The 13877-nt window shown below is 43.6% G+C and overlaps 1 protein-coding gene across 5 annotated transcripts in view; it reads right to left on the bottom strand.

The window, feature by feature from the left end:
* Nucleotides 1-13877, bottom strand: part of LOC138751621 (sperm-associated microtubule inner protein 4) — a 70071-nt gene that overhangs the window by 44631 nt on the left and 11563 nt on the right. For 4 of the 5 annotated variants that reach the window (XM_069914146.1, XM_069914149.1, XM_069914148.1 and 1 more), the window contains 3 exons: nt 10174-10353; nt 2003-2074; nt 915-944 (listed from right to left, as the gene is read on the bottom strand). In XM_069914146.1, coding sequence (XP_069770247.1) covers nt 915-944; nt 2003-2074; nt 10174-10353 — 282 coding nt within the window. Of the gene's footprint in view, nt 1-914; nt 945-2002; nt 2075-10173; nt 10354-13877 lie in introns of those variants that run through there. The other variant, XM_069914150.1, reaches the window with a different exon arrangement.

The raw sequence follows: 13877 nt of genomic DNA, 5'->3' as shown, positions 1-13877 counted from the left end.
CTTTCTGTTCTCACAGTTTCAAAAGTTGATTATTTAATGTAAAAGGAAAAAGCTAATTTTGAAATAAAGGAGTTTAAGCTGAGATTTTACCTTCTATACCTATAATTTCATTCTTCTTGGTCCATAATTCCATTAAATGTTTCAACACTGGTAAATTATAACTCTGTAAAAGCTGAGAATTCCATCTATAAATAAACTGATCCAGCCTCTTCTCATCAATCTGAGATATGAGATTGAATTTGTAATAGTTTTTTCCCCCCCCCACCCCCACAAATTGATGGGGTTGCACCAAACCATGGCAATAATTGAAGGTTGTTATGTAAGTTGATCTCCTTTTCTTCTCTATTTTCTTCTTTCTTTTGGGGGTAGTTTAAAGGGGTGAGGGTTGGGGGTTATACGGGGTAAAATATTATGTATTTACTCATGTTATTATTGTGATTTATTATGATCAATAAATAAAATTTTCCAAAAAATGTTGAGATGACATATACAGTGACACTGAGAAAGGCATGAAATTGAAGTGGGTAAAAAAAATTACAAGTAATTTCTGAAAGCAATTTTGTTCACAGCAGCCTGAACATACCCTGATGGTTATGACTCCATGCTGTGGATACACTTGGTTCACATTAAGATCCGTGGAACAAAAATTCTCAGACTTAGCCAATCACAAATATTCCCAGGAAAGTGGGATAAATTCTTCAGCTTTACAAACAGCCTGCACCCATACGAAAGATCAACTCTCATTATGTGGCCCTTCACTCTAAGCATATCATCAGTACGCTTTCCTAATTCTGAGTAGCATAATTCAAATGGTCTTGCATTGAATTCCCATTTTGGAATGTTATTTACTTCATTTAAACAACTAAATACTTCGAGGGTTTATATTGAAAATAAGAAAAGCACAATTTACTCACTCCATTGCCATTTCGTTAGTACTTGGAAGCCTGGAATTGAAAAATATCGAAATACAATTTAGAGGTCAAGTATACAAGAAAAGATTGACAGTTCAATATATAAGCATATAATACAGAGTAGGGAAATCAAGAGATTCATCGTCAGTTATCCATCTGAATTATGCAAAGGTTTTCCCAGTCTTTACTGGGAACTACACTGCAAGGCCAGAGAACAGGTTAAAGTCTGTTCCACATTTTATTTCAAGATTCCTAGAAATTCCTGCAAGCCATGATGTGAAACTGGGAGTGCCTTTGTCATTTGGACTTGAGTCAATCAATACCTTATCTATATCAAATGGAATGACTGTTTCTAGAGTTTACTGTATGGAAATTATACACAGATATGTCCATCGCACTAAAATATGGTCCTTAATTCCTGCTCTTTCTCCAATGTCACTGCTAATTTGCTGGCAAAGATCAGACTCTGTTGTTGAAGTCCTCAGGATTTCTCTCCACCAACACAAGTCCCAACTCTACATTGATCTTCACATTACTGATAATTATATCCCCTCCCCAGTAACTCAAATCCTTCGAATCCTTTGAGCTCCTCCCCACCCTATCCTATCCTTGCCCTCATCACCCCCTCTCCAGCTCAGTCTGATATTAACCTCCATCTCCCCCAAGCCTTTTCTAAACTATTTGTGAATCCACAGTCTGTGATCATCTACACCCCACTCCAGTTATTTTCTGCCTGCACACCTGATCTCGCTATTTAGCCATGATTGGAGAACACAGGTACAAAGCCCATTGTGTCCAAATCCACAAGCAAGGCCTGGCATTTCTTGTTCCAATATGCATAATGAACATTAAGGTTTGTGCATTGTAATATCTTTTCACCTTGTGACATCTCAACAAAATGACATGTGAAAATTTACAATGAAGAATTTCTACCACATCAGTCTTTAAAATGATGTAACAAGAATTATTCACATTGACTTACAACAAGATAACTTTGTTTTGGTCCTTAGCAGAATTTCCTTGCTACATGTTTCACAGAAAAACAATATTTTTATATTAAATGGAACAGCATTTCATGGAGTAAATCTTACAGCTGATCAGTGGAGCGAAGTTGACTCCTCTTCAACTGGGTAAGATCATAATATTGATCAATGATAACATCACTGCACAAAAAATACAAGGAGGGAATTAGTAGATGCTTCAACATACTGCTAAAGGTCTCCTAATAATTATCAAAAGTAATCACCAATTGCAGCAATGAATTAATAATTAACACCCTGAAAGCTCTTCTCAGAATGGCAAGGTATCAACACAAGGTAGTTAGCAAGTTTTATTACACATCTGTGCATGGTCTAAGTCCAGATGGTGGGACTTCACCACATTTCCTGCCTTCACTTTCTCAAGGAAGGTGTGCAGAGGAAATCACTTACACAATTGATATTCATGTTTGCATTTCCTATGGTGGATGCTGTTTATGTGTAAGGACTTCTTATTTAGTATGATCTATATCTGTTAGCTAACCCTGAAGTGACTTATAAAGGAGGTTTGCAGCATAGGTGATACACTGCTATTTAATTATAATTCGTAACTCAGGCAGAGGACATCCCAAACATTTAAAATATTGTCAGATGAAAAGTTTTTTAGATTTATGGATAAAATGCACATAGCCAGCATTGTCAGAGGTGGTTAAAAATCTTTCAAAGTACCATTCAATGGCAGCTGCTAAAATAGCAGCATATATAATTAATTACATCAACAAAAAAAAAACCCTAAAAATATTCACAAGCAGCTCAAACTACGATCATCTATCATTATTAAATGAAAATGTATCCATGTAAAGAGAAAGTAACATTCCAATAAGGAAGGCATGTCTGGGGACCTCTGGCATTCAGCTGCCAGTTCAATTTGGGAACAGGCTATGTGGTTGAGAAACACAAACGTCTGTAGATGCTGTGATTGTAGTAAAAACACAAAGAAATGCTGGAGAACCTCAGCTGGTCTCAACAGGCTGAGTTCCTCCAGCATTTCTGTGTTTTTACAGGCTACGTGGATGCACATTTGGTTGCACTTTGAACACCAAGCTTTCGCATGAAAATAACTCATCACACATGGGAAACGCTGGCTTCAATATCAGAATAAAATATAGATAGGGCATTCCAATTCAGTAACGTAACAGCCTGCATCAAATCATTGTTTCAAATTCACCATAAATGGACACGTTGCCTGCTGTTAAATTATCCTCGCTGAGCGTGGTATATCTGTCAGTTTTCACCTCTCTATAGGTACATTGTGGCAAACCATGCCACTCCATTATAGAATTGATGTCCATAGTTACAGGACCCCACAGGATCGGGAGTTCCCGGTGGCCGGGAGGTGCAAGGGACTATGGGAGGTGCTCAACTCTGGGGTCAGGTGGTGGTGATAATGTGTCAACTGTATTTATTTAAATTCCTGTGAAGGTTCCATTAAACAATTCTGTTGGTTCAGCTCACAGATGACGTCTGTTGTGCTTTGTTCACTGCACCACATGCTGAAATGGTGACCCCAATAGTCTAAAACTATTTTTTGGACCAAGCTATGGATACACAGAATGTGATGGTGCTTAAGCTACCAGTTTTTTGGACCTCACAACCACAGGTTTGGTTCGAGCAGGCAGAGGCCCAGTTTCACCTTCGTCACGTTGCCGCTGACTCTACTTAATATTGCTATGTCATCGCATCACTAGATCAGGACACCGCGGTGTGCATCGTTGAAATCTTACGCCAGCTTCCAGCCAATGATCAGTATGAAGCTATCAAAGCTCTTCTTACTCAGGCTTTTGGTCTTTCTCACAGCAACAGGGTGGCAAGGTTCCTTCATATGGAAGGCCTAGGTGACCACACACTTTCTGCTTTGATGAATGAGATGCTGGCACTCATGGACAGGCACAGGCCTTGCTTTCTTTTTGAACAGGTCTTCTGGGAACAGATGCCAGGGGACATCCATCTGCTCCTTGCAGACAATTATTTCAGTGACCCCCGTCGACTGGCTGCCTGCGCATGAGTTATGGCATGCCAAACAGCATGGGAAACTGACTGTTGGTTGTGCAGCAGTGCTACGCCAAAGGGAGTGAGCTATACCTACTCCTGACGGAGCTGCAGGGTCAGACATGGTGATGAGAGGCAGCGGAAGAGAGCAATGGTGCTGTTATAACCAAAGGTGGGGAACTGCGGCCCGCCGGTGCCGACCCTACTGTACACACCCGGGAAATGCTGAGGCTGGCCATCAGTAGTAGTAATGACGGCCGGTCTCAGGGACAACCTCCTCTACGTGAGGGATCGGCATTTGGTTCAGCATTTTCTTGTCAACACAGGAGGTCCAGATTCGCGTTGTAGAAAAAAGAGCCCTGATAGCCGCCAACAACAGCAACACCAGAACATACGGGGTAAGGACAATACCACTCAACTTCGGATCTTCCCGATTCAGATGGTCCTTTACCATCACTGACATGTCTCAGCCATTACTGGGCACCAACTTTCTAGGTGCACACTGCCACCTAGTGGAACTAAAAGGTCGCCATATGGTTAATTCTAAGATGATTGGGTCATTTGCTTTACGAACTGCCGCATTACCCATGCCACACCTCGACTCAGTGTCCCTCTCGGAGAATGAGTACACTAAAATCCTGGCTGACTTTCTGAGCATCATCACCCCGCAGTTCAAGGTGGCTCAACCCGAGCATGGAGGACAGCACCATATCCCGACGAATGGATGGCCTCCAACACACAAGCACACGGGCTGCCTCCAGACAAATTGCAGTTGGCCAAGGAGGAATTCCGGAGAATGGAGGATATTGGCCTAGTTTGCCACTCCGATAGACCATGGGTATCCCCACTTCACGTGATTGTCAAAGCATCTAGTGGGTGGAGGCCTTGTGAGGACTATTGTTGCCTTAAGATTACAACGGCAAATTGACAACCGGTTCCCCACATACAGGACTTTACAGAAAACCTACATGGCGTTAATATCTTTTCCAAGATTGACCTGGTACGAGGTTACAATCAAATCCCAGTTCATCTGGGCGACAATCCATAAACAGCCCTCAATACCCCTTTTGGGCTTTGAGTTCCTCCATTTGACATTTGGTTTGAAGAACGCAGCCCAGACCTTACAATGACTCACGGACATGATAGACCAGGGCCTGGACATTGGGTTTACACCCTTGTCACGAGCCACTCCCATCAGGAACACCGGGCACATCTTCGTCAGTGGCTCTCGAGCCTGGCTTAGCAATTAATCATAGAAGAGCCAGTTTGGCCTAATGTCCATTGTCTTCCTCGGTCCTTCAGCCCCAAGAATAATTTGCTAAAATCTCTAGGAATGAATACAATGATCTTATTGCAGATGAACTAATGTTTTCACAGATTCAACTTGTATTTCTTTTGAACCATCCCTTCATCAAATCAGATGCTATATTTAACTCAATATATTGTGGCGATCCGCGCCACTCTGTTATCGAACCAGCATCCGTAGTTGTGAGCCCCCGCAGGTTCGGGTGTTCATGGGCTCTGGGAGGAGGATGACTACTGGGGTCAGGTGGTGGTGATAGTGCGCCATCTATTTATTTAAATTCGTGAGCAGGTTCCATTAAACAATTCTGTTGCTTCAGCTCATAGATGGCTTCTTTTGTGCTTTGTTCACTGCACCACTCACTACAGTGAGTTTTTGAACCTAGATCGGGATACACAGAATGCCATTGTGCTCAAGCTACCGGTTTTTTAGACCTCACAATCACAGGTTTGGTTTGAGCAGGCCGATACCCAGTTCCACCTTCGTCAGATTGTTGCCGACGCTACTTAACATTGCTATTTCATCGCATCACTAGATCAGGACACTGCGGGGCGCATCGTTGAAATCTTACACGAGCTTCCAGCCAACAATAAGTACGAAGCTATCAAAGCTCTTCTTTTGAACTTTCCCACAGCAACAGGGTGGCAAGTCTCCTTTGTATGGAAGGTCTAGATGACCGCCCGCCTTCTGCATTGATGAATGAGATGCTGCACCTCAAGGATGGGCAGATTTTCCAGGAAAAGAAGCCAGAGGACATCCGTCTGCTCCTTCCAGATGATGATTTCAGCGATCCCTGTCGATTGGCTTCCCACACGGATAAGCTAAAGCATGCCAAACAGCATGGGGAAACAACTGTTGCTCATGTGACGATGTCATGCCAAATGGTGTGAGCTATACCTACCACTGACAGAAATGCAGGGTCAGACTCGGTGGCAAGAAACAGTGGAAGATAGCAGTAGTGCTATTATCACAAAAGGTGGGGAGCTGCGGCCTGCCAGTGCTGACCCCCAACCCCCACCGTGCCCACACCTGGGAAAGCCTGCGGCCGGATGTCAGTAGTACCAGTCATGGCCAGCCACAAGGACTGCTTCGTCTACCTATGGGATCAGCATTTGGGTCAGAGTTTTCTCATCGACACAGGAACAGAGGTTAGGGCATTGCACTCCTCTGGCCCAGATATACATTCTGGAAAGAAGGGGCCTTACCTGAGAGCAGCCAACAACAGCAGCAGCAGAACATATGGGGTAAGGACAATACCGCTCAATTTTAGCTCTTCCCAATTCAGACGGTCCTTTACCATTGCCAGCGTGTCTCAGCCGCTGCTGGGCTCTGCCTTTTTATGGGCACAAGGCTTCCTAGTGGATTTAAAATGTCGCCGTCTGGTTAATTCTAAGACAATTGAGTCACTTGGTTTACAAATTGGCTTATTACCTGTGCCACACCTCAAGTCTGTGACCCTCTCAGAGAATGAGTATGCCAAAATCCTGGCCGGCTTTCTGAGTATCGTCACTCTGCTGTTCATGGAAACCCAGCCCAAGCATGGAGGACAGCACCATATCCTGACGAATGGACAGCCTCCTCATGCACAAGCATGCATTCTGCCTCCAGATAAACTGCAGTTCACCGAGGAGGAATTCAGGAGAATGGAGGAGATGGGCCTAGTTCGGCAATCCAATAGCCCATAGGTGTCCCTACTTCACATGGTTCCCAAAGCATCTGGTGGCTGGAGGCCTTGTGGGGACTATCGTTGCCTTTACAAGATTACAACGGAAAATTGATACCCAGTTCCCCACATACAGGAGTTTACAGTGAACCTACACGGTGCTAAGATCTTTTCCATGGTACATGGTTACAATCAAATCCCAGTTCATCTGGACGGCATTCCAAAACGGTTTTCATTGCCCCTTTTGGGCTTTTCGAGTTCCTCCATTTGACATTCGTTTGAAGAACACAGCCCTGACCTTTCAATGACTAATGGACACAGTAGGCCTGGGCCTAGACTTGGTGTTTATATATTTGGATGACATTCTCGTCGCCAGCCACTCCCGACAGGAACACTGGGCACATCTTCATCAGTTCTGTCAGCGGCTCGCAAGCATGGCTTAGCAATTAATCTTACGAAATTCCATTTTGGTCTAATGCCCATTGACTTCCTCGGTCATCACATTGATCAAGATAGGGCAGTCCCACTACCATCTAAGGTTGAGGCCATCCATAAGTTCCCCAAGCCATCCATCATTAAGGGGCTTCAGGAGTTTGTCAACATGATAAATTTCGACCATCATTTCTTTCCGGCAGCCACCAGAATAATGCAGCCACTTTTCAAGCTCCTGTCTAGACAACCTAAAGAGCTGAAATGGGATGAAGAGACCATGGCTGTGTTTGAAAAAGCCAAAGTAGCACTGGCAAAAGTAACTATGCTGGTGCACCCACTGATCGACGTGCCAACAGCTCTCATGGTCGATGCATCAAGCATGGCTGTAGGTGGGGTACTGGAACAGCTGGTCCATGGCACCTGGAAACCCGTGACCTCTTACAGTCGCCACATGAGTGTAACGTGATTGATAGTACCCAGAGAATTATTTGGAGCACAAACATGCTTTTATCAGCTTATAATTAATGGCCAGCATCTACAATGGTCTCTAGGTAAATTGGAGGTAAGGCGGGAAAGAAGGGTTTATATCAGAACCGATAAGAGACGAGCCAAAAGGAGCGGTCGGCCATCTAATCTACCCATAGACAGTGAATTCCAGTTCACTGCACTGAGGCAGCCTGAACAAAAGTACAGTGCTTTTGACAGAGAACTCCTTGTTCTCTACCTTGCCATATAACATTTTCGTTACTTTCTGGAGGGCAGAGATTTCACAGTTTTTACAGACCACAAGCTGCTCACGTTCACTTTCACTAAGGTGTTGGATCCATGTTCAGCCTGACAGCAACAATATCTCTCATATGTCTGAGTTCACAACTTCTATATGGCACATTACAGGGAGAGACAGTCTGGTCTCTGATACGTTATGTCGCACAGCCATCACGTCAGTCTATTCTCCGGTTCCGGGAATAGAGTAATACAGGTTTGGCAGTGTCTCAGAAAGAAGATGAGATGGTTGCATATTGGGCTGCCATCACAGGCCTGAAATTAGAGGGTCTGAAGTTTGGACCAGCAAGTTCCACTTTGCTTTGTGATGTGTCCACCAGATAACCAAGGCCGATTGTCCCTACTACCTCATGACTTCGGGTATTCGACCCCCATACACGGTTTGGCTCACCCTTCTACAAGGCTCGTGGCGGACAAATTCATGTGGCACAGATTGCACAAGAAAGTTGACGTTTGAGCAAGGACATGTATCCCATGTCATTGAAGTTAGTTCTGTGGAGAATAGTTTTCAATTGCTGGAGTTGACTTTATTTCTTACCTGAGGATATCTTCCAACTTCTCTGTCATTGCAATAAATGCAATATTAATGAGTCTAGAATATTTATAGTACTAATTGAATGAGCTACATGGGTTGGCTGGAGGCAAAGTGTGTTATCCATCTCAATAACACCCTAGAGCACTTCAGCTCTTCTCAGTTCATCAGCAATTATTAAGGAATTTTAAAGCATAAATATAACAAACCAATGGCATCATGAAGAAAGCCTCTACTTCCTCAGGAGTTTGCAGAGGAGCTAGTGGAGTTGTTCAAATGAACCGGTATGGACTTGAAGGGCCGACATGGCCTGTTTCCGTGCTGTAAATGGTTATATGGTTATGGTTATGTCGAAATTCGAAAGTTTAGCGCCACATCAAGGCTCCACTGCAGACTTTCGCCCCGATGCAGAGATGGTTCGATCATATCTAAGTCAACATCGTTAGGCCGTTACCCCCATCCAGAGGTGCTACTCACCTTTTTACTGCAGTGGACAGATTTACAAGATGGGCAGAGGTTGTTCTGCTCTCGGACACCACCACTACAGCTTGTGCATGAGCCCTCATCGCACATTGGACATTTCCTCTGATAGACGGGCACAGTTCACATCCAGACTATTGACTGTAACCGCACAGTTACTTGGCATGCAGCTGTACCATACTATGGGCCATCATCCCCAGTCTAATGGTATAGTGGAGAATCTTCATCGACACATGAAGACAACCCTCATGGCATGCCTCAAGGGTCTGGACTGGATGGGTGAATTACCCTGGGTACTGTTCAGTAAACGTACCACCAAAAGAATATCTATCTACTTCCTCGACCAAATTGGTGTATGGAGCCCCCCTAACGGTTTCCTGGCAGCGAATGGGCAGCATGAGTCTCCCACTTCTCTACTGACATGCCTGAGAGAGGTGGGTGCAATGGCACCATCCCGACCACCTGGCATGGACTTCTTCCTATGTTCTGGCCAAGATTAAGGACTGCCAGTATGTATTCCTTTGAAGGGATGCCCACAGGATGCCATTGCAACGACCATATGAGGGCCCTTTTAAGGTGCTGCAGAATGACACCACAACGTTTGTTCTAGACATGAGCAGCAAACTCATTTAGACCTGGAGCAACCGGTACAGATAGCATGCCCCAACGCAAAGTTCTCCACCAGCTCATCTTAGCCATATAGTCACCTCCGAACTCCAGTTCTGGGGGGGGGGGGGGGGGGGGGGGGTGAAGTGGGTCATGTGGTGAATTGCGCCACTCCATTATCAAACCGACATCCATAGTTGAGGGGCCTTGGAGGATCAGGAGTCTCCGGTGGCTGGGGGAGTGAGAGGGGGGAGGGTTGCAAAGGACTCTGGGAGGTGTGCAATTTTTGGGGTTAGGTTTTTATTTAAACTCTTGCAAAGGTTCCATTAAACAATCCTGTTGGTTCAGCTCGCAGATGACTCCTGATGCACTTTGTTCACTGCACCACCCGCTACAACATTAAAATAAATTCTAAAAAAAACACAAATAAAACAAACCTAGGATGAGGGTATCCACCATAACCAAAATGTCTGTGACTCCTTTCCATTAATATAGAATGCGCAGTCTTTGGCCTGTTACTATCAAGTGGATTAATTTTCCTGATTCCTCCATATTCTCTTTCAGTGCCCCAAGGAGTCCAGGAAATTCTGGGGGCATTTTCCAAATGCTGAGCATACCTGCAGCAATGAGAAAATTCAACATGTTAAATGATGTAATGCCTTATTTAAGCAAAGTCAACAAAAGTACATTGGTGTACCAGCTGTTTACAAAGGAATATTAGACTAGTGGTTAACAATGACGGATTGGAATCATATAACCTTTAAAATGCTTAGATATGTGAATTATTAAACATCCACTCTTAATAAAGGCATTTAAATTATCATTGTCTTCTGATCTTTTTTAAAATTTAAATTTAGACATACAGCAAGGTAACAGGCCTGTTCGGCCCATGAGCCCATGCCACCCAATTTACACCCAATCAACCTATACCCCCAGTATGTTTCGAATGATGGGCTTTCCCCATGATGGGGAAAGCCCATGCAGACACGAGGATTTTTTTCTAATGTATTTGCATTTTATAATTTGGCTTTTAAAAAATATTTTATTTATTCAACATATATAATATCAAGTAATTAACAATAATATACCATAATAGACTGTTAACAAATATATGCTGAAAGTATATATATATATATATATATATATATATATTAAAAAAAACCTAAAATCTAAGATCTAAAAACTAACTACTAAAAATAAAAACTAAACCCCCTATTAAACCACTCCACCCTAAACTAGTCTAATCTTCAAAACTAAAATATATGATATTTCATTATAAAATGATTACAATTAATTAATTCAAATTGCATTAGTTGACACTCAGAGACCTCAAAAACATCATAAAATTATTATACCATCAGGGAAAACTTCACTGATCAGGAAAAATAAATTTTAAAAATCAATTTTAATTCATTGCAAAAATAAAGAATCCCTTAAATTATATGTACTTTTTTTCTAAAGGAATACAAATTTGAATCTCAGCATGCCATCTAATGTTAATGAAACATCAGATTTCCATGTAACAGCGATAAATTTCCGTGCTATCACTAAGATCAACTTAACAAATTTTAAGTAAAAATCTGACAGTGATAATTTAGGAGTGACACTTATTTGGCCTTTAAATGGGCGAAATAGTTTGCTTTTGTAAACAATTTCAAACTCGCTAGTTAAGCATTCTTATCTTATTAAACCATAACAGCACAACCTTGTTGAAGAATCACTACCATCTAGTGGGCACTTAAAGGTACAACATTTATGAAACTTGAATTTTCAGTTCCCCTACCCCCCAAGACATTCATTGCCACTGAATTAGCTTTCATGGTGAAATTAGGCAACTTCCTTTGTGTTTTAATCAATAAATCGTAGTTACCCATGGAACAAGAGGTGTTGTTAAAACAAGATGGCTTCAGGAGAAGGTCAGAGTAGAGCTGAGTTGTTGTTTCTTGCCTGGAAAAACCTGTACCTGTACTGGTGTTCCCTTTGAATACAATTCATTCATAACTTGGGCTTGGCTATAAATGGTAATAAAGAAGTCAAGAGCCTAAAGTCTGATGGAGATGGCAAATGGAATTTAACACATATGTGAATTGAAACATTTTGGAAAGAAGAATGAAGGAAAGTGCTATGTGGAGAAACCTAAAATGCATGGAGTGAAATGATCACAAATCTTTGAAGGTTTGGCAGGATATTGTAAGCCTGCGGTGTAGTGAACAAAGCACATAAAGGGAGTCGTCTGTGAGCTGAACCAAGAGAATTGTTTAATGGAACCTTCTTCGCAGGAGTTTAAATAAACACAATTAGCATGCTATCACCATCACCTGACTCCAGAAGTCACACGCCTCCCAGAGTCCTTTGCAACCCCTGCCCCAGCCACCGGGAAATCCCGATCCTGTGGGGAGCCCACAAATACTGATGCCGGTTCAATAATAGGGTGGTGCGATTCGCCACATGCCCTCCCCAACCCCAGAACTGGAGTTCAGAGGTGACACTGCAGTCTCGCCTATATGGCTAGAATGGATGCCGTCTGCGCCAGGGGCATGCTACCTGTATCGGTTGCTCCAGGTCCAAATGTGCTGGATTAAGGTGATCCACTGAAACAGTCTCTTGTTTGCCCCCCACTGTGGGGGCATTCTGCAGCACCTTAAAATGGTCCTCTTATGGCTGTTGCAATGGCATCCCTGTGAAGGAACACATAGTGGCAGAACTTAAGCTCGGCCAGAATATAGGACGTCAGAAGTCCATGCCAGTTGGTTGGGATGGTGCCATTGGACCCACCTTCTTTCTCAGGTGTGTCAGTAAAGAAATGGGAGAAGCCTGCTGCCCATACGCTGCCGGGTGAATTCATCTGGGACTGTTGGGGAGCTCCATACACCAGTTTGGCTGAGGAAGTAGCTAGCATGGTACGTATACCTAACAGTATCCAGGGTAATTTGTCCATCCAGTCCGAACTCTTGAGGCGTGCCAATGAGGGCAGTCTTCATGTGTCAATGAAAAGTCTCCACTATACCGTTAGACTGGTATAGGCCATAGTACAGTGCAGCAACTGTGCAATTACAGCCCATACCCCGCATGTGAACTGTGCCCCTCTGTCAGAGGAGATATCCATAGGTAAACCAAAGCAGGCTATCCAATGAGCAATGAGGGTTTGACATGGGATACATCTCCTTGCCCAAACACCAACTTGCTTGCACAATCCGTGCCGCATGAAATTATCCACCACGAGCCTTATTGCCACCTGAATAGAAGGGTGAGCTAAACCGTGTATGGTGTTGAATACCCAACGTCGCCAGGTAGTAGGGACAATCGACCTCAGTTGTCCGGTGGACACATCACAAAGTAGCGTGGAACTTGCTGGTCCAAATTTCACATCCTCGAACTTCAGGCCCAAGGTGGCAGTACAATATGCGACTATCTCATCTTCTTGCTCAGCTGCTGCCAAAACCGTACATTCTATTCCCGGAAACTGAGAATTGACTGACGTAATGGTTGTGCGAGATAATGTGTCAGCGACCAGACTGTCTCTCCCTGCAACGTGCCATAGAGATGTTGTGAACTCTGAGATGTATGAGCGATGTTATTGCAGTTGGGCTGACCATGGATCCAACGTCTAAGTGAAAGTGAACGTGAGCGGCTTGTGGTCTGTAAAAGCCGTGAACTCTCTGGCCTCCAGAAAGTAATGAAAATGTTGTATGGCAGGATAGAGACCTTTGTACTTTTGTTCAGGTTGCCTCAAGGGGCAACTGAAAAAGGCCAGGGGTTTCCAGGTGCCATAGACCAGCTGTTCCAGTACCCCATCTACAGCCATGCTTGATGCATCAACCGTGAGAGCTGTTGGCACGTCGATCAGTGGGTACACCAGCATAATTACTTTTGCCAGTGCTACTTTGGCTTTTTCAAACACAGTCATGGCCTCTTCACCCCATTTCAGCTCTTTACGTTGTCCAGACAAGAGCTTGATAAGCAGCTGCATTATTTTGGTAGTTTCTGGCATGAAATGGTGGTGGAAATTTATCATGCTGACAAACTCCTGCAGTCCCTTAATGGTTTGGGGTACTTATGGATGGCCTCAAACTTCGATGGTAGGGGGATCACCCCATGTTGATCAATGTGATGACTGAGGAAGTAATTGGACGTTAGGCTG

Source organism: Narcine bancroftii, chromosome 1 (genome assembly GCF_036971445.1).
Source record: "Narcine bancroftii isolate sNarBan1 chromosome 1, sNarBan1.hap1, whole genome shotgun sequence".
In the NCBI taxonomy this organism is placed as follows: domain Eukaryota; kingdom Metazoa; phylum Chordata; class Chondrichthyes; order Torpediniformes; family Narcinidae; genus Narcine; species Narcine bancroftii.
This window is presented reverse-complemented; position numbering and strand designations above follow the sequence as displayed.